Source organism: Jaculus jaculus, chromosome 13, assembly GCF_020740685.1.
Source record: "Jaculus jaculus isolate mJacJac1 chromosome 13, mJacJac1.mat.Y.cur, whole genome shotgun sequence".
Lineage (NCBI taxonomy): Eukaryota > Metazoa > Chordata > Mammalia > Rodentia > Dipodidae > Jaculus > Jaculus jaculus.
Window position 1 is genome coordinate 5,404,068 of NC_059114.1, and position 23,385 is coordinate 5,427,452.

Below are 23,385 nucleotides of genomic sequence, written 5' to 3' on the forward strand. Positions count from 1 at the left end.
GACGGGATTCTTGCTGAATGCAGATAACACCTGGGTGGGGGTGGGGGTGAGGGGGAATGAGGCATCTACTACGCGCCTGTCACCCAGCACTTGGGAGGTACAAGCAGTGAGATCAGCAGTTCAAGGCTAGACTCAGCTACAAAGGGAATCTGAGGTCAACCTTGGCTGCAAGAGATACTGTCTCAAACACGCACATACACACACACACACACACACACACACACACACACACACACGGGGGGGGCAGATAATAGAGTAAAGGTCTCTAGCAAAACTGATTTGGCAGGATTCTTGTGTAATCTGCGTTCTTGGCATGTTCAAGGATGGGGCCAATTTGAAAAAGCGTTCAGTCTGACTAGTTTGGCGAAGGGAAGAATCATTGTCTGTTCCCCCTAAGTGAGTCATCGGCTCCTACTCCTCCCCCCTCCCCCCAGGCTTGTTTCCTTACCTGTAAAGTAGAGTGGGGCGCGTGGAGTGGTGACGGCTCCCGCCTGTCACTCTCGGGCCTGGTCTGTGTTTGCCCTCTTTATTTGTCGTCACCATTGTTAGTGGAGAGACGGTGGAAAATGCCAGATCCTGCCCCAGCCCTGGCCGCTGCCTGAGTCTGACAGAGAAATGGGAAACATGGCTCCTGGAGCCTCACTAAACAGGAAGGAGCCCCGGTGTCCCCCCGTAAAGGGCCTGTATGACTCACGCCGCCTACACAGTGGCCGGCTTGGCTTCTGGAGAATCCAGGCTCCCGTCGTCGGCGTCAGCCAAGGCTTGTTTGTGGCATCCCTGAGAAAAGGGAGCCGGGGGAGGGGCCGTGGTGGCTTCTGGGGGGACGCGTGTCAGGGAGAGACGTCAAGAGCTGCGGGGTCCCAGGCTTTACAAGCTGAGGCTTTCCCAGGGATATTGGGGCGCCTTCCACGCGGTGCCACGCTGTGCCTCGTGCACACGCTGCCACTGGAAGTGGGGCCTGCCTCTCCCTCGGTGTCCCCCATCAGCAGCCTTGGCTGCGCCGTTGAGTGGAGAGACTCCGTGAGCTGCAGCCGTTGCTGCTCCGGCGAGTGAGGGTGGAAACCCGCCGAGGCCCGAGTGAAACTGCCCAAACCCGTCTCCGGGCAGAAGATGGCAGGCTCTTCCGGGGCTGGCATCCTGGTATAGCTCGCTTTCTGCTCTCTGCATGGTACTGGTGGGCACTGGGCGCAGGGAACTGCGGGCCCAAGTCTTGCATTGATGCCTCTGCGACCCCGCGCGTCCACGAGTACCGCGGTTTCCCAGTGTGCGGTGGAGACCTGGTGGGATTGCTGAGTCAGGCAGCAAGTTGGCTGTGGGGAAACTACATTGATTTATCTTTTTTTTTTTTTTTTTTATTGCTTTTTGGTTTTTCAATGTAGGGTCTCATTCTAGCCCAGACTGACCTGGAATTCACTATGTAGTCTCAGGATGGCCTTGAACTCACGGCAATCCTCCTACCTCTGCCTCCCAAGTGCTGGGATTAAAGGCGTGTGCCACTATGCCTGGCTAAAACTAGATTTACTTATGTTTGCTTATTTATTTATGAGAGAGAGAAAGGGGCAGAGAGGAAATGGGCACAGCAGGACCTCTAGCCACTGCAGAGAAACTCCAGGCACATGTACCACCTTGTGCATCTAGCTTACATGTGTCCTGGGGAATCGAACCAGGATCCTTAGGCTTCACAGGCAAGCACCTTAACCACTAAGCCATCTCTCTAGTCTGAAACTACTTTCTTTAGCAGTGCTGGAGATCAAACTCAGGGCCTTGCACGTGTTCAGCAAGTACTGTACCATAGAGACTGATCTACATGCCTAAAAAAAGCCCTCTAGTTGCTTCTCTTTTTCTTCTTTCTTCCTTTTTTTTTTTTTTGGTTTGTTTTTGTTTTTCGAGGTAGGGTCTTGCTGTGTCCCAGGCTGACCTGGAATTCACTCTGTAGTCTCAGGGTGACCTCGAACTCACAATGATGCCCCTACGTCTGCCTCCCGAGTGCTGGGATTAAAGATGTGCGCCACCACGCCTGGCTCTTCTTACCTTCTTAAACATGACTGCAAAGTTTCTCTGGGATGAGAGTGGACTCCGCGCCGGGGCTCAAGAATAGACTGCAGTCCCAGGGGTAAACTTGGAATCTAGAGTGGGAAGCCAAGTTTCTCTCCCAGTCTGCACACTGGCTAGTGTCCTCATTTGAGGAAGATGGTTACAGTACAAAAGCATAGAGCAGAGCCGGGGAGATGGCTCAGGGGATAAAAGAACTTGGTGACTTATCTGGCCAGACCAGCTGCATAGTAGCAAGCAGGCCAGCCCTGGACTGATCAGTAGCTCCAGGGCCTCGTTTGATGCCTGCTCCCGTTGGGCTTCGTGTTTCCTCGGCCCAGACCCCTTCCCCTGGCCTGTGTGAACCTGACGGGCCTAACCTGATAAGCGGGCCCCTGGGCAGCTAGCTCTCACCACGACACCCATTGACCATAGTTGTTCTTTCAACCTGGCCCAACCCCTGGAAGCCAGTAGTGATGCCATCTGTCCTGAGACCACTGGGTGTGAGAAGACAGGTGCCCCTTGCCCCCTGCCTGTGCAGAGCAGGCATGGCCCCCTCTGAGACCTTACAACCCAGAGGGGACCCCCAGTGGTACCCCGAGTACTTCCGCTTCCCCCTGCACTGCTATTTCCCAGCCCTCCCCCACCCAGTTCTTTCAAGTCCCGGTTTCTTGCTTATTTATCTGGTTCTTTCTCTCTTTCTCTTTCTCTCTCTCTCTCTCTCTCTCTCTCTCTTTCTTTCTTTCTGTTCTGGTTGTTCAAGGTAGGGTTTCGCCCTAGCCCAGGCTGACCTGGAATTCACTGTGTATTCTCAGGCTGGCCTCTTACCTCTGCCTTCTCTGGGATTTATCCAGCGCTCGAAGAACACTGGTCCTGGGGGCGGAATCTAGCCCTCGCTGCTGGGTCCACCTCTTGGGAGCTTGGTGCTGGGACGGAGACAGCCAACCAGCAGCGGCTTGTGGAAGGAAAGGGTTTATTTCAGCCTAGTGCCTCGAAGGAAATTTTCATGGTGGGGGGACGGGGCAGGGGTGGGGGGGAGAGCCTGGCAGGGGTCTAAAGCTGGATCACATTGTCACACCTCAGCAGGGCGCAAAGCTGTAAGAGCGAGTTAAACGCCAACCACCCAGTGGGACTAGACTAATAAGCAGACTAGGTGATGCTTCCTTCAGCAAGACACCACTCCCAAAGGCTCCAGCAGCTAGGGATTAAGCAGGAGGCTTAATCCCAAACCCACGAGGTTATGGGGACTCAGACCAGCAGAGGCCTACGCTGAGGGTCTAAGCCAGCAGTTTAAGCCACAAATAGGGGTCTGGTGGAGAGCTGGCCTGGCAGCATCAGGACCAGTGGGAGTAACTGCTCGAGAACGGACAGTGGCCACAGCCTTGCATGGGACTGCTCAGCACTCCCACAGCTTGCCTGGGGTGCGCAGGGCCACACCAGGGTGTCCTCGGCCTCGAGTCCATGGAAGGCAGGACACGTGGTCTGAGGGTACTGGCTAAAGGCACTGCAGGGCCTGGAGTCGTCTGCAGATCCCTCTCTACCAGCTGAAGTGGACGGAGAAGCCACATGCGTGTTAATCAGTGTCTTCCCCAGTCAGACCACAGGAAACCAGCCACTTCAGAAGGAAGCTCAGTTTTGAGGGGAGGCTATGACATGTCGGAATTCCAGTAACCAATAGGCTTGGGGGCGGGGGAGGCGATTTTCCCATACACTGACAAAAAAAGCAAAAATAAAGTGGAATGTGGGGGTGATGGGAAATTACGATCTTGGCTGGCCCAACTGCAGGGCGGAGCTTCCCTTGAAGCCTACTACTCAAAAGGCCCCGGAGACCGGGAACTTGGCTACTGTGCTGCCCTTGGTAGCCTCCGGGCCTCTCGTGTCGCGTATCCCCCAGGACCATGCAGGGCTTCCTTCGGTATCTCCACCCCAGCTGGGCAGGCCGGAGCCGGGCAGCCTCCACCGAAAAAGCCTTGTGCGCCCGAGGCACTGCCTTGTGGACCCACATCCGAGGCGTGGTGTGCAGGGGCAAGGTGGGCTAGTGAGTGGGTCTGGGGTCCCAGGTGGGCTTGGGAAGGGTGGGATCTCTGACACCTGTGCGTCTCACATAGTTTCTCTCTCTCACCCCTGGGCTCGTCTCAGAACTGCTTCTCTGTGTCTCTGACCCCGGGGGTTTTTTGTTGCTGTGGCTGTGGTTTGTTTGATGTTTTGGTTTGCTTGTTCAAGGTAGGGTCTCACTGTAGCCCAGGCTGACCTGGAATTCACTCTGAAGTTTGAGGCTGGCCTCGAACTCACAGTGATCCTCCTACCTCTGCCTCCCGAGTGCTGGGGTTAAAGGCGTGCGCCGCCACCTCGCCCGGCTGACCCTGGGGTTTTTTGAAGCTCCTCCTTGGAGGGGAAAGGCAGGGATTTGTCCGCCTGACTTGCTTCTGAGGAAGGAAAGGCACTGTGGTCTCCTTCCTTGGGCATCCAAGACACAAGTGGGCCTGTCACAGGATGCCTGCAGGTAGAAACCTCTCAGGCAACTGTGTTGTGAAGCCAGGTCAAAGAGCTGTCCCCTACCACAAACCATCCCACCCCCAAGAGAGCCCAGTTCTTTGTGGGAAGAGCCCAGGGAATAATCGGTGGTGGTAGTTCTTTCTTGTTTTGGGGGTGCTGGAAATCCAAACCAGGGTCTTGTACCTAGCAGGAAGAACTCTACCTCTGAGCCAGACCCCCGAGTCCCAAAAGATACCTCCTCTTTCTTTCTTTCTTTCTTTCTTTCTTTCTTTCTTTCTTTCTTTCTTTCTTTCTTTCTTTCTTTCTTTCTCTCCCCCCCCCCTCTTTCTTTCTTCTTAAACAAAAACCCTCATGTGTTTATTAACTTGGCCTCCTCGTAGTCTCTTTGGAGCCTGGCCAAAAGAGAGAGAGAAAACCTTCATACACAGACTTCACACGGCTTGTGGCAGTCATGAAAATTTTGTCTCGGGGACTTTAAGTGGCAGTTAACTGTAGACTAAAGTGCTGGATAATGTTCTAGAAGGGTCCGAGTCAGAAGAGACGACAGGGGGACTTTCTTCCAAGCCATAGACTGGCTGCCCTGGGGTTATTTCCTGCCACACCCCACGCCACAGCACCACGAGAAAATACAAGTTGTTGCTCTTGGGTTTTTATGTCCCCGTCCCCACCTCCGCTGAGCATCTGTCAGCACTTCTGGTAATGGGACACAGAAACTTGGGTGGACAGAGAGGCCCCGGGGGGCGCACGGCTCTGAGCTGCCACACTTGAACCAGAGTGGGATATAGCGGTCCTGAGGTTCCAGGGCTTTCTCTTTTTTCTTTTTTTTTTTTGATATTTCGTTTTATTTATTTGAGAGAAAGAGTGGGCACACCGGGGCCTCTGGCCACTGCAAATGAACTCCCCAGATGCCTGCACCATAATGTGCATATGGCTTGTGTGGGTTCTGGGGAATTGAACCTGGGCCCCTTAGGCTTCGCAGGCAAGCACCTTAACCACTCAGCCATCTCTCCAGCCCGGTTCGGGGGACTTCTAACAGCTCCTTTCCCCTCTCTGGCCGCACTTGGCCTTTGGACAGAGAGGGTCTGGCTGCAGCGGCTTCCTGCTTGCCGTGCGGGGTCTAGAACAGCCGCAAATGCGACAGTTTCCAGCCGGGCCTCTTCGTAACCACGCCTCTTTGCTTTCAGCTGGACCCCCAGGCCCTACAGGACCGAGACTGGCAGCGGACTGTCATTGCCATGAACGGGGTATGTTTTTCCTACAGATTTTGGAGTATTTGCATATTCATGAGATATCTTGGGTAAACCGAAATATAGACACGAAATTCACTTACACTTCTTATATACTTCATCTCTTTTTTTTTTTTTAAATTTATTTATTTATTTGAGAGAGACAGACACAGAGAGAAAGACAGATAGAGGAGAGAGAGAGAATGGGCGCGCCAGGGCTTCCAGCCTCTGCAAACGAACTCCAGACGCGTGCGCCCCCTTGTGCATCTGGCTAACGTGGGACCTGGGGAACCGAGCCTCGAACCGGGGTCCTTAGGCTTCACAGGCAAGCGCTTAACCGCTAAGCCATCTCTCCAGCCCATACTTCATCTCTTGATATGCATGGCCTGAAGCTGATTCCATGCATTTTGACTCGCTAACCGGAGGTCAGGTGTGATATTTTGCACATGTAGTGTCATGCTGCTGCTCAAAATGTTTCAAATTTTGAAGCCAGGCGTGGCAGGCCATGCTGGTAATCCTAGCCCTAGGCAGGAAGATGGTTGTGTGTTCAGGGCCAGCCTGGACTAGAGTAAGAATCCTACCTTAAGAAAAAAAAAAAAGATTCCATTTTTGTTTTGTTTTGTCTTTTTAGGTACGGTCTTCCTTTAGCCCAGGCTGTCCTGGAATTCACTCTGCACTCTCAGGGTGGCCTCGAACTCACGGCGATCCTCCTACCTCTGCCTCCCGAGTGCTGGCATTAAAGGCATGCGCCGCCACACCCGACTCCCATTATTTGCTTTTAAAAAAGATTATTTTTAAAAAGAAGAAGAAAAGTACCCGGGCGTGGCGGCGCACGCCTTTAGTCCCAGCACTCGGGAGGCAGAGGTAGGAGGATCGCTGTGAGTTTGAGGCCACCCTGAGACTACAGAGTGAATTCCAGGACAGCCTGGACCAGAATGAGACTCTACCTCGAAAAAAAAAATAATAATAATAATAAGTGGGAGAGAGAGAGAGGAGGGGGAATCTAGAGAAGCCAATCTCTATATGGGCCTCATGATGCTTGCCTCTTACTGACTCGAGCTTCCCCCACCTCATTGTAGGACCTTGACCTCTTTGTCCTGGGTTTTTTTTTTTTTTTTCAAGGTAGGGCCTCACTCTAGCCCAGGCTGACCTCGAATTTATGGCGATCCTCCTACCTCTGCCTTCCCAGAGTGCTGGGATTTCAAGGCATTGTTGGAACTCTCAGGGGCCCCTAAGGTCTCAGGCTATGAGGAAGAGAAGTTGAGAAGCCTGTGCCCTTTCTTCCCACTGCAGATTGAAGTGAAGCTTTCAGTCAAGTTCACGAGCCGGGAGTTCAGCTTAAAGAGAATGCCTTCCCGCAAACAGACAGGGGTCTTCGGAGTCAAGATCGCCGTGGTCACGAAGTGAGTACTGAAAAGCAACGGGATAGCCCACCAGGGACACTGTGCCCTGCGGGCATGCCTTCAGGAAAGAGCAGTCCTGTTGCCTCCTCCTTCCTGGTGCTTGGCTGTGGCAGCTGCATGGGAAGGCCTCTGAACGCCAGGGAGCGAGCGGAGCCTCTCGCTTAGACCTCCTGTGTTTACTGCAAAACCAGCTCAGCAATGTCCTCGCCTCCTTCCTTTGGAAGCTGTGGGCTGATCCTGCCTGACCCCGGGGACAGAGCCGCGCTGGCTTGACATGTGTCCTGATGCTGAGTTCCTGTTGAATGTTGTTTGTTGAGCCCCACCCTTCTGCCTGTCTCCAGGAAAAGCCTATTTGTGGGTTTGAGGGTCATTCTCCCCGCTCTCAGGTCGCCTCCCCAGGATGGGCTCATGCCAGACCCCCGGCCTAACAGGTCGTCTGTGCCAGCTACTGCTCAGGCACTCACATGCATCCAGACACCAGCACCCACAGTGAGGGTCCCTCCTCAACTGTCCAGTATAAGCACTTGAGGGGGCTTCAGAAAGAACCTGGATCTGAAGGAAACTGAATGGCAAGCCTCCACACAATACTTGGCTTCTGTTTTTTTTTTTTTGTTGTTGTTGTTGTTTGTTTGTTTTGTTTTGTTTTCCCTTTGGTTTTTCAAGGTAGGATTCACTCTAGCTCAGGCTGACCTGGAACTCACTATGTAGTCTCAGGGTGGCCTTGAACTCATGGCCATCCTTCCTCCCTCTGCCTCCCGAGTGCTGGGATTAAAGGCCTGCGCCACCATGCCCGGCTGGCATGTCTTAAAAGCATTCTGATTCCCGGGTCCTGCCTGGAAGTACGGGATTTGTCTGTGGCTACCAACCCAGAAGAGGGTTTAGAGTGCTTGGGCAACCCTGAGGACGTGTGCATTTAGCACACGTGGGTGGAACACCTGTCATGCGCAGGGCTCACATCTCAAGGTGATGTCGGGAGACTCACTTTGCACAGTAATTAGGTGGCAGGACCAAGACCCAGTCCCATCTCCCCTTTTGGAGGCAAGACTGCATTGCAGGATGCTTTTCGGGCATTTGGTTAATTCAAGACTTGGGATCTCTTTTTATTTTTTTTTAAATCTTATTTATTAAGCAGAGAGAGAGAGAGAGAGAGAGAAAATTGTACTTCCTATGGCCAACTTCACATAGAAAAACCTTCTGGGCTATGCAGCCCAGAGCACTTACCTAGAGTATTCAAGGTATGTCCTGGGTGTCCCCAACACAGAAGGAAAAAAGAAAGCCTGGGGACTTTTCCCAAAGGGAAACTTTGTAGCTTTCACAGTGATTGGCTACTTCAAAAGGAAACTTTGTAACGTGCCAGGTGATGGGCTACTTCAAAAGGAAACTTTGTAACGTGCCAGGTGATGGGCTACTTCAAAAGGAAACTTTGTAACGTGCCAGGTGATGGGCTACTTCAAAAGGAAACTTTGTAACGTGCCAGGTGTCTGGCTTCTTCAGAAGGGAACTTTGTAGCTTGCCGGGTGATTAGCTACTTCAGAAGGAATTCCCTGGGGCTGGAGAGATGGCTTGGTGGTTAAAGCACTTGCCTATGAAGCCTAAGGATCTGTGTTCAGCTTCCCAGAACCCACGTGAGCCAGATGCATATGGTAGCGCACCTAGAGTTTGTCTGCCGTGGCTAGAGGCCCTGGTGTGCCCGTTTGTGTGTGTGTGTCTCTCTCTGTCATAAATTAATAAAATAGTTTTTTATTTTATTTGAGAGTGACAGACACAGAGAGACAGATAGAGGGAGAGAGAGAGAATGGGCGCGCCAGGGCTTCCAGCCTCTGCAAACGAACTCCAGACGCGTGCGCCCCCTTGTGCATCTGGCTAACGTGGGACCGGGGGAACTGAGCCTCGAACCGGGGTCCTTAGGCTTCACAGGCAAGTGCTTAACCGCTAAGCCATCTCTCCAGCCCAAAATAGTTTTTTAAAAAAGGAAACTTGTAACTTGCCAGGTGATTGGCTACTTGAAGCCCTTAGAGCATCACTGATAGGTACTTGTGAGTTCACAGCCCCACACCTGTCAGACCTTCCTCACACCTGTCTCTAGGCATGCGGATGGCTAACAGGACACCTGTCCTTCCCCCCTGCAGGAGAGAAAGGTCCAAGGTGCCCTACATCGTGCGCCAGTGTGTAGAGGAGATCGAGCGTCGGGGCATGGAGGAGGTGGGCATCTACCGGGTGTCTGGAGTGGCCACAGACATACAGGCACTGAAGGCGGCCTTTGACGTTAGTGAGTATCATTGCCCAGGTAGTGCGGGCTGGACGTGGGGCTAGCGGTGTCCACGCGGAGACTCCGGGGAGGGCCTGCCATGCCATTCTTTGTACCTCTTCTGCTTTGCTGCTTTACTACTTCCCAGTGAGACGAAGGCTGGGCATCGTAGTGCAAGCCTATGATTCATCACAAAGCAGAGGCCAGCCTGGGCTACATAGTGAGACCCTGTCGCAGATAGGTATATGATTGATTGACTGGTTGATGGATTGGCAGATATTAGACATCAGACAGCACACCTGTAATCCCAGAACTGGGGAGGCAAAGGCAGGAGGATTACTGCAAGTTCAAGGCGAGCCAGGGATACATAGACCTGTCTCAAAAAAAAAAAAAAAAAAAAGGCACGCTCAGCAGTTAAAGAAGCTTGTTTACCAAGCCTGCTAGCTCAGGGACGGTTCCCCAGTACCCATGTAAAGACAGATGCCCCAAATAAGCACTGTGTCTAGAGTTCATTTGCAGTGTCAAGAAGCTCTAGCACATTAATACACACACACACTCTCTCTCTATTTCTAATAAACAAAAGTATTTTTTTAAAGAAAGAAAAAGGACTGGAAGCCAGGCATGGTGGCGCACACCTTTAATCTCAGCACTCGGGAGGCAGAGGTAGGAGGATTGCCATGAGTTCAAGGCCACGCTAGGACTACACAGTGAGTTCCAGGTTAGCCTAGGCTACAGTGAAACCCTACCTTGAAAAAAAATTTTTTAAAAAAGAAGAAAGAAAAAGGGCTGAAGAGCTGGCTTAGCAGTTAAGGGGCTTGCCTGCAAAGCTTAAGGACCCATGTTTGACTCTCCAGGTCCCATGTAAGCCAGACACACAAGGTGGCACAAGCACGCAAGGCTGCACATGTACGCGAGGTGGCGCGGGCATCTGGAGCATGGCACAATGACAGTGGCTGGAAGCCCTGGCACACCGGTCCCCCCGCCCTGCATGGGCGCCCCAGTCTGTTGGGTTTGCCTCAGAATTAAAAAATAAAGCCGGGCATGATGGTGCACACCTTTAATCCCAGAATTTTGGAGGCAGAGATAGGAGGATTGCTGTGAATTCAAGACTAACCTGAGATTACGTAGTGAATTCCAGGTCAGCCTGGGCTAGAGTGAGACCCTACCTTAGAAAGAAAGAGGAAGGGAGGGAGGAAAGAGAGAGAAAGAAGAGTGAGAGAGACAGACAGACAGGAAGAGAGAGAGAGAGAGAGAGAAAGAAAGAAAGGAAAGAAGGAAGAAAGAGAGGAAAGGGAGGAAGGAAAGAAAGAAAATATGAGCTGGGCATGGTAGTGTGCCCTGTCGTTCCAGTTTCTCAGGAGACTAGAGGATCACAAGCCCAGGAGGTCAAGTCCTATGTCAGAAACCAACCAGTCCTTCGGCCATTCTAGCCACACCTGCCAAGCTAGACCATGGCTGACGTGGGCTATAACCTGCTGCCCTGGGATAGACAGGAGGCGCCGAGCCCAAGGTCAGTGCAGTCTGGCGGTGGCTCCCTTGAGGATGCTGTGGAGCAAAAGGCCTAGTTTGCCCGACACTGTGATGTCTCCACTTATCTCAGTGGCCTGTGTGCCTTTGTCAGAAAGGCAGAACTACCCCACCTGCCAAGCACAGACTTGTGAGCCTCCTTCTCCCCCAGAGGAGCCTTGCCCAGCGTGGTCAGAGAGCAGGGACTCTCAATCAGGGCACAGCAGGACTTGGTGCCTGCAGAACCACCTCAGGACACATAGCACCCATCCTGACCTGAAGTCCTGAGGACCCAGGCGTCCTCCCAGCTCCTTGTCTGGGTCCAGAGAGTCAGTGGCCACCAGAATCCGGAGAAAAGCATCAGTGGCGACCCTGAAGGAGCTCAGATAACCCCAGCGGCGTTCTGTTAGTGGGAGGTCCCACCACCGGAGCAGCTGCCGCGTACAGGGCAGAGCAGCTCGATTCCCAGGGACCATGGCTTCAGCACCTCCTCCTGCCCAGGCCCATCTGGCTCTGCAGCTAAGCCACACCTCATGGGGCAAAGGAGAAGTATGGAGAGAGGACTGGAGAGATGGATGAGCGGTTAAAGGTGCTTACTTGCAAAGCCTGACTGCCCGGGTTTGATTCCCTGTACCCACACAAAGCTAGATGCTCAAAGTGGCACATGTATCTGGAGTTCTGTTTGCATTGTGGTAGAAGGCCCTGGCACATCCATAAAAAAAAGGGGGGGGGAGAGAGAGAGCTGGAGGGATGGCTTAGTGGTTAAGGCATTTGCCTGCAAAGCCAAAGGACCCTGGATCTATTCCCCAGGACCCACGTTAGCCAGATGCACAAGGGGACACATGCATCTGGAGTTTGTTTGCAGTGGCTGGAGGCCCTGGCTTGTCCATTTCCTCTCTCCCCCCCCCCCCTGCTTCTCTGTCAAATAAATAAAAATAAAATATTTTTTAAAATATGTTTTAAAAGAGAGAGAGAGAGGGCTGGAGAGATGGCTTAGCAGTTAAGCGCTTGCCTGTGAAGCCTAAGGACCCCGGTTCAAGGCTCAATTCCCCAGGACCCATGTTAGCTAGATGCACAAGGGGGCGCACATTTTGCAAATTGTTCATTTGTAGTGGCTGGAAGCCTTGGCATGCCCATTCTCTCTCTCTCTCCCTCTCTCTGCCTCTTTCTCTCTGTCACTCTCAAATAAATAAAATAAATTTAATTGTAAAAAAGAGAAAGAGAGAGAGCTGGAGAGATGATGACTTAGCAATTAAGGCACGCACCTGTGAAGCCTAAGAACCCATGCTCGACTCTGCGGTCCCATGTAAGCCAGATGCACACGGTGACGCAAGTGCACAGGGTCGCACATGCGCACACGATGGTGCCTCTGGAGTTCGGCTGCGGTGACTGGAGGCCCTGGAGTGCAGTTCCCCGCGCCCCTCTCTTACATTAAAGAGGAGAGGAGAGGAAAAGAAGAGGCCAGTCTTCTGGGCTTGCCTCAAAAAGGAAAAAGCAAAGACGCTAGTGTTTGGGAGGAAGACGGTGGAGTCCGCGGCGCAGGGCGGAGAGCGGCTCGCGTCGCCGCATGGTGGCCTGGGAGCCCAGCCCGGGGTCCTCACGGAGGCGCCGCTCTCTGCTCTTCCTAGACAACAAAGATGTGTCGGTGATGATGAGCGAGATGGACGTGAACGCCATCGCCGGCACCCTGAAGCTCTACTTCCGCGAGCTGCCGGAGCCCCTCTTCACGGACGAGTTCTACCCCAACTTCGCCGAAGGCATTGGTGAGCGCTCACCTCGGCCTGGGGGGGAGGGGAGGCATCCCCCCCACCTCCCTGCCTGTCCGCGGGCGTCCTTGAGAGGGCGAACCCAAGCTGTGCCCCTCCGCCCTGGTCCACATTCAACCCAGCCCAAGAAAGTTGGCTGTGCCAGGTCGGGAACAAGAGCCAAGCCTCTCTTCCCATTGCCATGGGACCACCTGCCAACCTCACCCTTCCACGCTCAGAGGATGGCCAGCTAGCGCTGGTTTTGCTGTGTCCAAGTGTGGGGTCCTCAGGCCGCAGCCCTCCTTCCTGTAGACCAGGCCGGGGTGGAGGGGGCCCTGGTCCCTCTTAACTCCAGATCCTGGCCCAGTCAACCAGAGGTCCAAGCCCAGCCTTGACCCTCAGTGCACCCAGAGGGTGACGCCCAGAGTGGGTATTAGCCTATGAAGCAGTTGCAGGCTCCACCTCACCCTTAGGAGGACCCATCTGGGGCGTCCATTCCTGGAAGTGGCCCTAGGGGGTACATGACAATCAGAGATGTCCCCAGCACCCAGTGGGACTGGGTCCTTCAAGTTTCCTTCTCCCCACTCTGCCTTCCATCGCAGGGTTCTTCTACACGCCTGTGGCAACAGAAGGTGGTCACAGCATAACTTCTGCCTTTGAGATGTGGGGATGCATTCTGGATGGCGCATAGGCCACACAGACACCCACCACAGGGTCCTCCGTGTGTGTGGCGGGGGTGGGGTGGGGGGAGAAGAGAAGGGGAGGAGGGGCAGGCTGTGTGAGCCAGGACAGTGATGGGCCTAGAGGGCCTGGCATTATCACGGTCCCTTGGATGCTCCAGTCTTCCATCCGTGGGAGAGGTGTCCAGCTGGGACTGGGGCCCTAGGAGCTAAGCCTTCCCCTTCCCGCAGCTCTCTCGGACCCTGTGGCGAAGGAGAGCTGCATGCTCAACCTGCTGCTGTCCCTCCCAGAGGCTAACCTGCTAACCTTCCTGTTCCTTCTGGACCACCTGAAAAGGTAGCCCCTGCTCTCTCTCCCATGCAGCCCAGGGCCCAGGGAGCCACGCAAGGGTGGCCCCTTTTCTCCTCACCCCGTTTGCAGTCACCCCTTGTGGAGAACAGAGCTGTTCAGTCAGGTTCACATTGCTGGTGGAAATCACCCAACCAAGAGCAGCTTGTGGGAGGAAAAAAAAGGCTTGTTTTGGCTTACAGACTCGAGGGGAAGCTCCACAATGCTAGGAGAAAACAATGGCATAAGCAGAGGGTGGACATCACCCCCTGGCCAACATAAGGTGGACAATAGCAACAGGAGGGTATGCCAGACGCTGGCAAGGGGACACTGGCTATGACACCAGTGAGCCCGCCCCCAACAATACACCGCCTCCAGGAGGCGTTAATTCCCAAATCTCCATCAGCTGGGAACCCAGCACTCAGAACACCTGAGTTTATGGGGGACACCTGAATCAAACCTCCACAAGAGCCATTGCCACGCTCCTCCCTCTGTACCTGGCCTTAAGTGAGGTGAGCACTGGATTCGCCCTTTACCCCAGAGCTGCTCCCAGGGGCCCTTTGACCTTGAGAACTCTCTGTCCTGGGCTCCTCAGGCTCTAGGGCGACATCTGCTTTCGGCACAGCCAGCGTTGAGACTCCCCCCGCCCACCATTGCCGCTGTCTATGATTTGGAATGGGCACAAGGCAAAAAGGGCTAATGCCTGCCATGACATTCCCTGGAGACTCCGGGGGATGAACCCCTTCACCCCACCCTTGGACATAATATCAAAACTGCACCCTCCGCTCTAACGCCTTATAGGGTGGCCGAAAAGGAGACGGTGAACAAGATGTCCCTACACAATCTCGCCACGGTCTTCGGCCCCACGCTGCTTCGGCCCTCAGAGAAGGAGAGCAAGCTGCCCGCCAACCCCAGCCACCCTGTCACCATGACCGACAGCTGGTCCCTGGAAGTCATGTCCCAGGTACAGGAGACGCACTGGAGCCCACGCCACCCAGGCCCCACGAAGTGGGCTTCTCCCGGCCCACCTTGACTGTCCTGCTGGTCATTCCCACCTCCAGACCGAGAGTCAGAAAGGCCCTTTCCTGCGCTCACACCGCACGCAGAGGGACTGGGGGGGCCCAGTTGCTCTGCTACTCTCTGAACCTGGCTGGTTGCAGGGCCCCCGGCATCCACCGGCCGGTGGTCCTTCAAGTGCATCCATGCCAAATAGGGTTGTCTTAAAAACAACCCTTAAGTCATATGGAGTCAGGAACCCACCCCGGCTCCCGTTACCAGCTGCATCGGTCAGCACCCTGAGCTGGTCGCGTGGGCTAAGGTCCAGTTAAGCTCCCCACCCAGCCATGGCACAGAGCTGCGCTCTGAGCTACTCTCCTCTTCCTTCCTTGCCTGGGCAGGTCCAAGTGTTGCTCTACTTCCTCCAGCTGGAGGCCATCCCCGCCCCGGACAGCAAGAGGCAGAGCGTCCTGTTTTCCACTGAAGTCTAAAGGTCCACCCAACTGCATCCTTCAAAGGCCAAGGGAGTGGCCTGGAAACCTGTGACGGAAGGGGCCGTCCACAGGGTGGGAATGGAACATTCTTGTGCTGTCATTGAGTCTCTCCCAAGCTCCAGGCCCAGCCGTCTGCAAAGAGAAAAGAACGCGGAGCACAAATGCCCCCCACCCCAAGTGGCCTATTGTGTGTCTGCAAGCAAGCCCAGGGTTGACCTCAGACTGTGCTTTTCAGCGCTGCCACCAGAGGGCGCCCCAAGCCAGCAGGGCCTTGTGAGCAGGCCCTGGGCTGCGTGAGAAGAGACAAGAGAGTGGCTTTTATGAACTTAATTTATCAGAGAGTTAAGAAAGAAAATTCTGCTGGATCATTTGTCATGATGCTTTCTCTGGGGAGTAGGGGAGGCCACCAGAGTCCCTCACTGTCGAGTCTTGAATAAGTCATAGCTGCTGCTTCATACGGTGGGGGTCGCCACCATGTTCCTATATGGGGGGGGGGCATTTTGAACTCCCTGACTTAGATGTCCGACCCTGATTTGGAATGGGGTTTGAGACGCTAAGTGAATGCCGTGTAACATCTCGACTCTGCTCGCTTTTCTGTTGGTTTTGTTTTGTTTTGTTTTCTTTCTTTCTGTAAGGATTCCTGTGCAGAAAAGGCAATCAGCTTCATGCTCTTTTCTGTTGCTTTTATTATTATTATTTTTATTTTTCTGTTTGTGTGCTTCTCAGAGGCAGCTCCATGTACAGTCCAGAAGTGTCCAGGGACCAGACACCGAGGGAAAGGATGCCCAGGTTATGCACCATCCACTTAACTTCCCCAGACAGACAGACTGTGTCCGTGCACTTGGACTCCCCTAGCTGGCATTGATTCTCCTTATTGACTCATTAAGGCCTTGATTTCTGTGGCCTCCCTCCACCCACTCGCCCATCTCCCCATTGCCCCCTACACAGAGGGCTTCCTTTGCCCTGTGCTCAGCCGAGCAGACTCAGTTAACTTTTGTAGAAATTTCCTCCCGGCAGCATCAGCTGCGGCTGACTGATGGCTTGTTTTAAAACTTCGATCCGAAATAGCTTTTTTGATACTTGACTATTTTTCAGTTTTATACATAGTTTCTAGTTTTGTTTTGGTTTGGTTTTTTTCCTAACAGATTCAGATACTAATAAGATACTAGAATGTATTCCATGGGCATCCGTGCCCTCGCATCATCTGGTCTTCTCCCCAGAGCCAGCTCTGTTCTCATCTGGAGCCACATGGCTCATGTCTCTGGATCTCCAGACGCATGGGCAGGGGGTGTTGGGAAAGCCAGGCCTGGGGCTGGGAGCTCCCACAGCAGACAGAAAGATAGGCCCATCCACCGCCCTTCCCTCCCCTCCCCTCCCCTCCCATCCCACCCTTCCTGTTCCTGGGCGGGAGCCATACCATTTTCTGTACTCTGCCTGGCAACCTAGTGGGAAAAGCCATCAAGTATTTTAAAGAAACTAATCCATCAGGAGTTGCATCACTCTTTAAAGCGGGGTTGGAATTCCCATACTTGGGAGGCTGAGGCAGGAAGACTGCTGCAAACTCACCGGGCCTGGCTTAGCCGGAGGACGAAAGGAAACCAGGCAGGCTTGGTGCCAGGACTGCTCCCGAAGGAGCCGCTGCCGCCCTGCTGAGGAGGGAGACCGCGTGGCTTGGGGAAAACATAAGCTGGTTGTCACATGAGAATGCCAGTGCCCCATTCCCAGCCCCCTTCCCAAGTCAAGCCCACCGCGCACTGGGATCCTGGGATCCGTGACAGCCAGGGCCACTGTCCCCTTTGCTGCAGAACCTGCCCAAGACATCGGGCAGAAAGCAAAAGCCCTTCCTTATCTTCCTACAGTGTTTACTTCCCCAGCTTTTTTCCCCTCTGTCTCGAGAGAGAGCTGCCCTGTGAGCGGTCAGGACAGAAGCAGCCGAGCTCTTGCATGATGTTTGGACCCAATGGGCCCCTCTGGCCTAGCTGCCCACCCACCCGTCCATCTCAGCGCCCCTCCAGCAGAACCACACTTTGCTCCGAAAGGCCAAACCCAACCCGTATTTCCGCTGCCCTTTGGTGTCTTTTAATTTGCATCTGTCGTCTTGAAACTGGAAAGCAATAGATTGATGTCTGTGCCAATTTGTGTCCCTCACCCACCTCTTTTCTTCCTTTGCTTTTTATTTATGTGGTGTGTATGGTTTGATGGCAGGACGGCCGCTCTTCCCTCCTGAGTTGTAAAAGTGCTCCTTCGCGCCAAGCCTCGGGGCGGCGGCGGCGGGCCCTGAAGCCGGCGCTGCCTCTGTGACCCTGTCCCACACTTTGCAGGCCCGTGGGTCGACAAAGCCAGTGTGGGGTTGCAAAAAGTACGGTGTTCTCCAGGAGTCGGGGGCCCGGGGGGAGGACACTCAGCCTTTCCTCTTCAGAGAGAGTCACGGTCCAGAGTCCAGTGTGACTGTACACTGCTTTAGAGCTCGCTGGCTCTAAAGCAAGAAGTGGTGTTTTATGGCCTCAGACCTTGGGTTCTGGGCACAGTGGGCTTGGCTTTCCTGGTGGTCGTCAGGCCTCCCCAGTAGGGGGCTGGTCTCCTAACTGCACCCTGCTGCTGAGCTCAGCCATCTGTACCCCTCTGATCAGGGAATGACCATGGACACTTCCATTAAAGTCACATGAGACTACTTCTGTTTGTGGTGGTTTCTGGATTAAGGGAAAAAAAAATGGCCTTTAATCCCAGCACTTGGGAGGCAGAGGTAGGAGGATTGCCTTGAGTTCAAGGCCACCCTGAGATAACACAGTTTAATTCCAGGTCAGCGTGGGCAAGACCCTACCTTGAAAAGGGATAAAGAGATAGCTTAGTGGTTAAGGTGTTTGCCTGCAAAGCCAAAGGACCCCGGTTTGACTCTCCAGAATCCATGTAAACCAGATGCACAAGGGGGCGCATGTGTCTGGAGTTTGTTTGCAGTGCCTGGAGGCTCTGGCACGCCCATTCTCTCTCTCTCTCCCCCCCCCTTTCTCTCAAATAAATAAAATATATTTTAAAAAAAGGAAAAATCTGGGAACTGATGTGGTGGCACACACCTTTAATCCCAGCCCTCGGGAGGCAGAGGTAAAAGGGTCGCCATCACCATGACTTCGAGGCTACCCTAAGACTACAGAGTGAATTCCAGGTTAGGCTGGGCTACAGTGAGATGCTATCTTGAAGAACAAAAACAAAACCAGTGGTCAGTTGCCTCTGGGTGGACCCCATGTCCTTCTGGGCTCAGCCAAGATTCAGGCAGCTAGTATACATGGGAACTGGGGCTACAGAAACTCACTGACCAGTCGGGCCACAGGGGAGGGGTGTCACCATGCACCACAGCAGGAAAGCTTGGCCCTGGTGAGGGCTGGGTGCCCTCAGGCAGGTGCCAGCCAAGAAGCTTGAAGACAGGAAACAGCAGCTGAGTCCCCAGTTATGGGGCAGTCTGGTTTCGGGAAAGACTTACGTCCTTGATGAGGGAAGAGAAGCCACATGGGAAATGCAATTCTGACCCTGTGAGAGGAGGGACAGGACAGCTGGTCAGTGTTCCTGGGGTGGGACAGGAACCACACACCCCATTCCCCGTGAACCCCTGGGACAAGCCCCCTTAGCCTCCAGTGGTTTCTACTGGCACTGCAGTGGCGAAGTGGCCAGATCTTAGAGTATGAAGAAGAGATGTTATGTTCTTAGCCTCCTCTATCTTTGCCCTCAAAAGTCTGTCCAGATTACCAGGAGGCAAACAGCCTGCTTTGGCTTACCGTTCCAGAGGGTAGAGGCCATTGTGGTGGGCAAGGATGGTGTGGCGGGAGCAGGGAGCCGGTCATTGCACGGGCAGGCACGAAGAACAGGAATTGGGGCTGGGCTGTGGCACCTCAAGGCCTGCTCCTGGTGACCCCCTTCGCCCAGCAGCACCTCCAAAAGGCTCCAGAGCCTTCCCCACCAGCACCTCTCTTCTGGAAAGCAAGTACTTCAACACATGAGTCTTTGAAGAGCATTTTACATTCAAACAACACTGCCCCTGGGTGGAGAAAGACATGTGGGCTGGAGAGACGGCTTAGTGGTTAAGGCGCTTGCCTGCAAAGCCTAAGGACCCAGGTGTGAATCTCCAGGTTCCACGTAAGCCAGATGCACATAGTGGTGTGTGCGTCTGGAGTTCATTTGCATTGGCTAGAGGCCCTGCCATGCCCATTCTCTTTCTCTCCCTCTCTTTGTCTCACATAAAATCTGAAAGAAAGAAAGAAAGAAAGAAAGAAAGAAAGAAAGAAAGAAAGAAAGAAAGAAAGACATGTGACAGGTTATGTCTTGATGACAGACATCAGGCTGATGGTTCCTGCCTCAAGTCACGTCTCTCTGAGGCTCCCTAGGGGAGAAAGCCTCGCCTGACAAAAACTGCAAGTGACCAAGGAGCTACTTCAAGGGTGGGGGAGCCCAGAGCCTTCCTCAAAACCCTGAAGGTAAGTCTCGCCATCAGTTACCTGGTCAGACCTGGTGGGCTGGGGCCTCGTTACTTGGTCTGCCTGCAACAGCAGTGTGTCTTCTCAGCATGGCTCCAAAACTGCCTGCAGACGGCCTGGAGTGTCCCATCACCATCACCGTCCACCGATACTGAGAGGCTTGCAGAGGAGCAGGATTGATGACCACCCTGAGCTCAGGCAGGCTGTTCGCCGGCTGACTGGTGACCAGATGGAGATCACATTAAAGAGTCAACAAAGGGGCCTGGAGAGATGGCTTAGTAGTTAAGGCATTTGTCTGCAAAGCCTAAGAACACTTGTTGGAATCTTCAGGTCCCATGTATAGCCGGATGCAAAAGTGATGCAAGTGTGCAATGTTGAACAAGGGGCACACGCATCTGGAGTTGTTCACAGAGGCTGAAAGGCCCTGATGTACCCATTCTCTCTCTCTCCCTTTTTCTCTCTCTCAGATAAATAAGTAAAAAAGATTTTTTTTTGTTAATTCTTATTTATTTGAGAGTGACAGAGAGAGAGAAAAAGGGAGAGAGAGAGAGAGAGAGAGAGAAATGGGTGTGCCAGGGCTTCCAGCCACTGCAAACAAACTCCAGACACGTGCGCCTCCTTGTGCTAATGTGGGTCTTGGGGAATCAAGCCTTGAACCGGGGTCCTTAGGCTTCACAGGCAAGTGCCCAACTGCTAAGCCATCTCTCCAGCCCAAGATATTTTTAAAAATGTAAATAAATAAATTTTTAAAAAAAAAATCAGCAAAGCTGGGCATGGTGGCACACGCCTTTCATCTCAGCACTTGGGAGGCAGAGGTAGGAGAATCGCCATGAGTTCAAAGCCACCTTGAGACTACATACTTGCCAGGTCAGCCGGAGCTAGAGTGAGACCCTACCTTGAAAAATCAAGAAAAGAAAGGAAGGAAGGAAGGGAGGGAGGGAGGGAGGGAGGGAGGAAGGAAGGAAGGAAGGGAGGGAGGGAAGGGAAGGAAGAATCAAGAAAGGGCTGGAGGGATGGCTTAGCAGTTAAGGTGCTTGCCTGCAAAGCCAAAGGACCTATGTTCCATTCCTCAGGACCCACGTAAGCCAGATGCACAAGGTGGCGCAGGCATCAAGTTTGTTTGCTATGGCTGGAGGCCCTGGTGCTCTTATTCTCTCTCTCTCGCTGTCTTCCTTTTTCTCTTCCAAATAAATAAATATAGGCTGGAGAGATGGCTGAGGGGTTAAGGTGCTTGCCTGTGAAGCCTAAGGACCAGGTTTGATTCCCCAGTACCCATATAAGCCAGAAGCATAAGGTAGTGCATGCATCTGGAGTTCATTTGCATTGGCTGGAGGCCCTGGTATGCCTATTCTCTCTCTCTCTCATATAAATAAGTAAGTAAGATATTTAAAAAATAAATAAAATATTTTAAAGGGATCAACAAAGCTGGATGTGGTGGCACACACCTTTAATCCCAGCACTTGGGAGGCAGAGGCAAGAGGATTGCTGTGAGTTCAAGGCCACCCTGAGACTACATAGTGAATTCCAGGTCCCAGGTCAGCCTGGGCTACAGTGAGACCCTACCTCAAAAAAATAAAACAGGGGCTAGAAAGATGGCTTAGTGGTTAAGGCGCTTGCTTGCAAAGCCTAAGAACCCATGTTCGGCTCTCCAGATCCCATGTAAGCTAGACGCACAAAGGTGAGGCAGGCGCAAGGTTGCACATGCCCACTAGGTGGCGCAAGCATCTGGAGTTGAATTGCAGTGGCTGAGACCCTGGCAGGCCCATTCTCTCTTGCTTGCTAGCTTGTTCTTGTTTCTTAGGGAAAAAATAAATAAATAATAACAAGGTTGCACCTTTATCCCTGGATTCTGCAAAACTTCAGTAGCTCCATCCCCACGGGACAGGCATGTTGACACTGGATCCGCCCCTTCCCAGAAAGTACGGTGGCCAGGAAGGGCTTCCCAGAACCAGCCAAAAAATAATAGTGAGCATTCTTTCCCTGCCTGCCTGGGTCTGTTTGGAAAATAAACACATACACATGAGCACAGTTTCTCTCTCTCTCTCTCTCTCTCTCTCTCTCTCTCTCTCTCTCTTTCAGTATTTATTCAAAGGAAAGAGAGAGAGAAAATGGGTGCACTGGGGCCTTCCGCCACTGCAAATGAACTCCAGACACATATGCCACTCTGTGCATATGGCTTTCCATGGCTACTGGGGAATTGAACCAGGGGCATCAGGCTTTGCAAGCAAGCCCCTTTGACCTTACTAGGAGTTGATTCTTTAGGCAAGAGCTGACTCCCCACCATGTCTCTTGAATGTGAGGGCCAGGTCTGGCCACACCTGGGCCCGGGGCAGGACCATTCACTGTTGCCTCAAATCTGAGGTCATCAACTCTTCAAAGCCTCCCTCAAAGCCTTCAAAATTCAACCTCTTCTTTTTCTTTCTTTCTTTCTTTCTTTCTTTCTTTCTTTCTTTCTTTCTTTCTTTTTTTTTGTTTTGTTTTGTTTTGTTTTTTCGAGGTAGGGTCTCACTCTAGCCCAGGCTGACCTGGAATTCACTATGTAGTTAGGGTGGTCTCAAACTCACAGTGCCGCCACACTCAGCTCAACAACCTCTGTACTTCTGAGGAAAACAGCACAGTCACTGCATACGTCCCAGGGTGAGCATGTGAGCAGAGGCTGGGTCTGCGTCTTGATGCTCCCTGTCCCCACGAATAGAACTTGGGTCCTTTGGCTTTGCAGGCAAAGGGCTTAACTGCTAACCCATCCCTCCAGCCCCTACAATTACTTTTTTTTGGTTTTTCGAGGTACGGTCTCACTCTAGCCCAGGCTAGCCTGGAATTCACTATGAAGTCTCAGGGTGGCCTCGAATTCACAGTGATCCTCCTACCTCTGCCTCCCAAGTCTTGGGATTAAAGGCATGCACCACCATATCCAGCTATTTATTTATTTGTTTGTGGGAAAAAGGGAGAAAGAGAAAGGCTGATAGAGAATGGGCACTCCAGGGCCTCAAGCCACTGCGAATGCATACCAGATGCATGCGCCACTTTGTGCATCTGGCTTATGTGGGTACTGGGGATCGAACCTGGGTCCTTGGACTTTGCAAGCAAGCATCTTCACCGCCAAGCCATCTCTCCAGCCCCCCCTCCCCCGCCACACTTAAGACAGCAGCCTTGGCCTGGATGCAACAGTACCTGTCTGTGTGAGCTCACAGGTTGAGAACTCCTGGCATCATGCCTTATTTGAGTAAGGGAAGGCTAGGGTTTAATGCAGAAATCTCAAAAAGGCTGGGTGTGTTGGTGCACACCTGTAGATCCCAGCACTTGAGAGGCTGGATCAAGTAGGAGGATCAACATGAGTTTGAGGCCAGCCTGGAGCTACTGAGTGAGTTCTAGGTCAGCCTGGGCTGAAGTGAGACCCTGACTCGAAAACACCAAGACAAGACATGCTGGTATCTGGCTAAAAGCACATAGTATGCTCACCAAACTGCCCTATGAGCACTTCTCCTTATGTTCATACCCATCTATTAATGCTACTCTCACTTTGGGGTAGAGAAGCTTCTCTTTTCAGATGGCAGTGACCCTGGGATGACTCAGAAGGCACCATGATTTTGAGAAGTCACGACAGAGGAGTGCTCAGCACTGAAACATCTCTATCACACCTTCCAGGGCTCAGGGTCTAATGTGGAAGAAGTGGCGGAAAGAATGTAAGAGCCGAAGGAAGGGTAGGACTCCTTACAACGTGCTCCTCCAGACACAAAATGGCCTGCATATCCATGACCTCACAGTGCCT

The 23,385-nt window shown here is 52.9% G+C and overlaps 1 protein-coding gene across 2 annotated transcripts in view; it reads left to right on the forward strand.

The window, feature by feature from the left end:
* Bcr (BCR activator of RhoGEF and GTPase) overlaps positions 1 to 16,917 on the forward strand; it is a 133,564-nt gene extending 116,647 nt beyond the window's left edge. For both annotated transcript variants that reach the window (XM_004672786.2, XM_045132318.1), the window contains 7 exons: positions 5,712 to 5,771; positions 7,047 to 7,156; positions 9,286 to 9,425; positions 12,539 to 12,673; positions 13,567 to 13,672; positions 14,465 to 14,627; positions 15,061 to 16,917. In XM_004672786.2, coding sequence (XP_004672843.1) covers positions 5,712 to 5,771; positions 7,047 to 7,156; positions 9,286 to 9,425; positions 12,539 to 12,673; positions 13,567 to 13,672; positions 14,465 to 14,627; positions 15,061 to 15,150 — 804 coding nt within the window. In that variant the 3' untranslated portion in view covers positions 15,151 to 16,917. The remainder of the gene's footprint in view (positions 1 to 5,711; positions 5,772 to 7,046; positions 7,157 to 9,285; positions 9,426 to 12,538; positions 12,674 to 13,566; positions 13,673 to 14,464; positions 14,628 to 15,060) is intronic.
* The last annotated feature ends 6,468 nt before the right edge of the window (positions 16,918 to 23,385 follow it).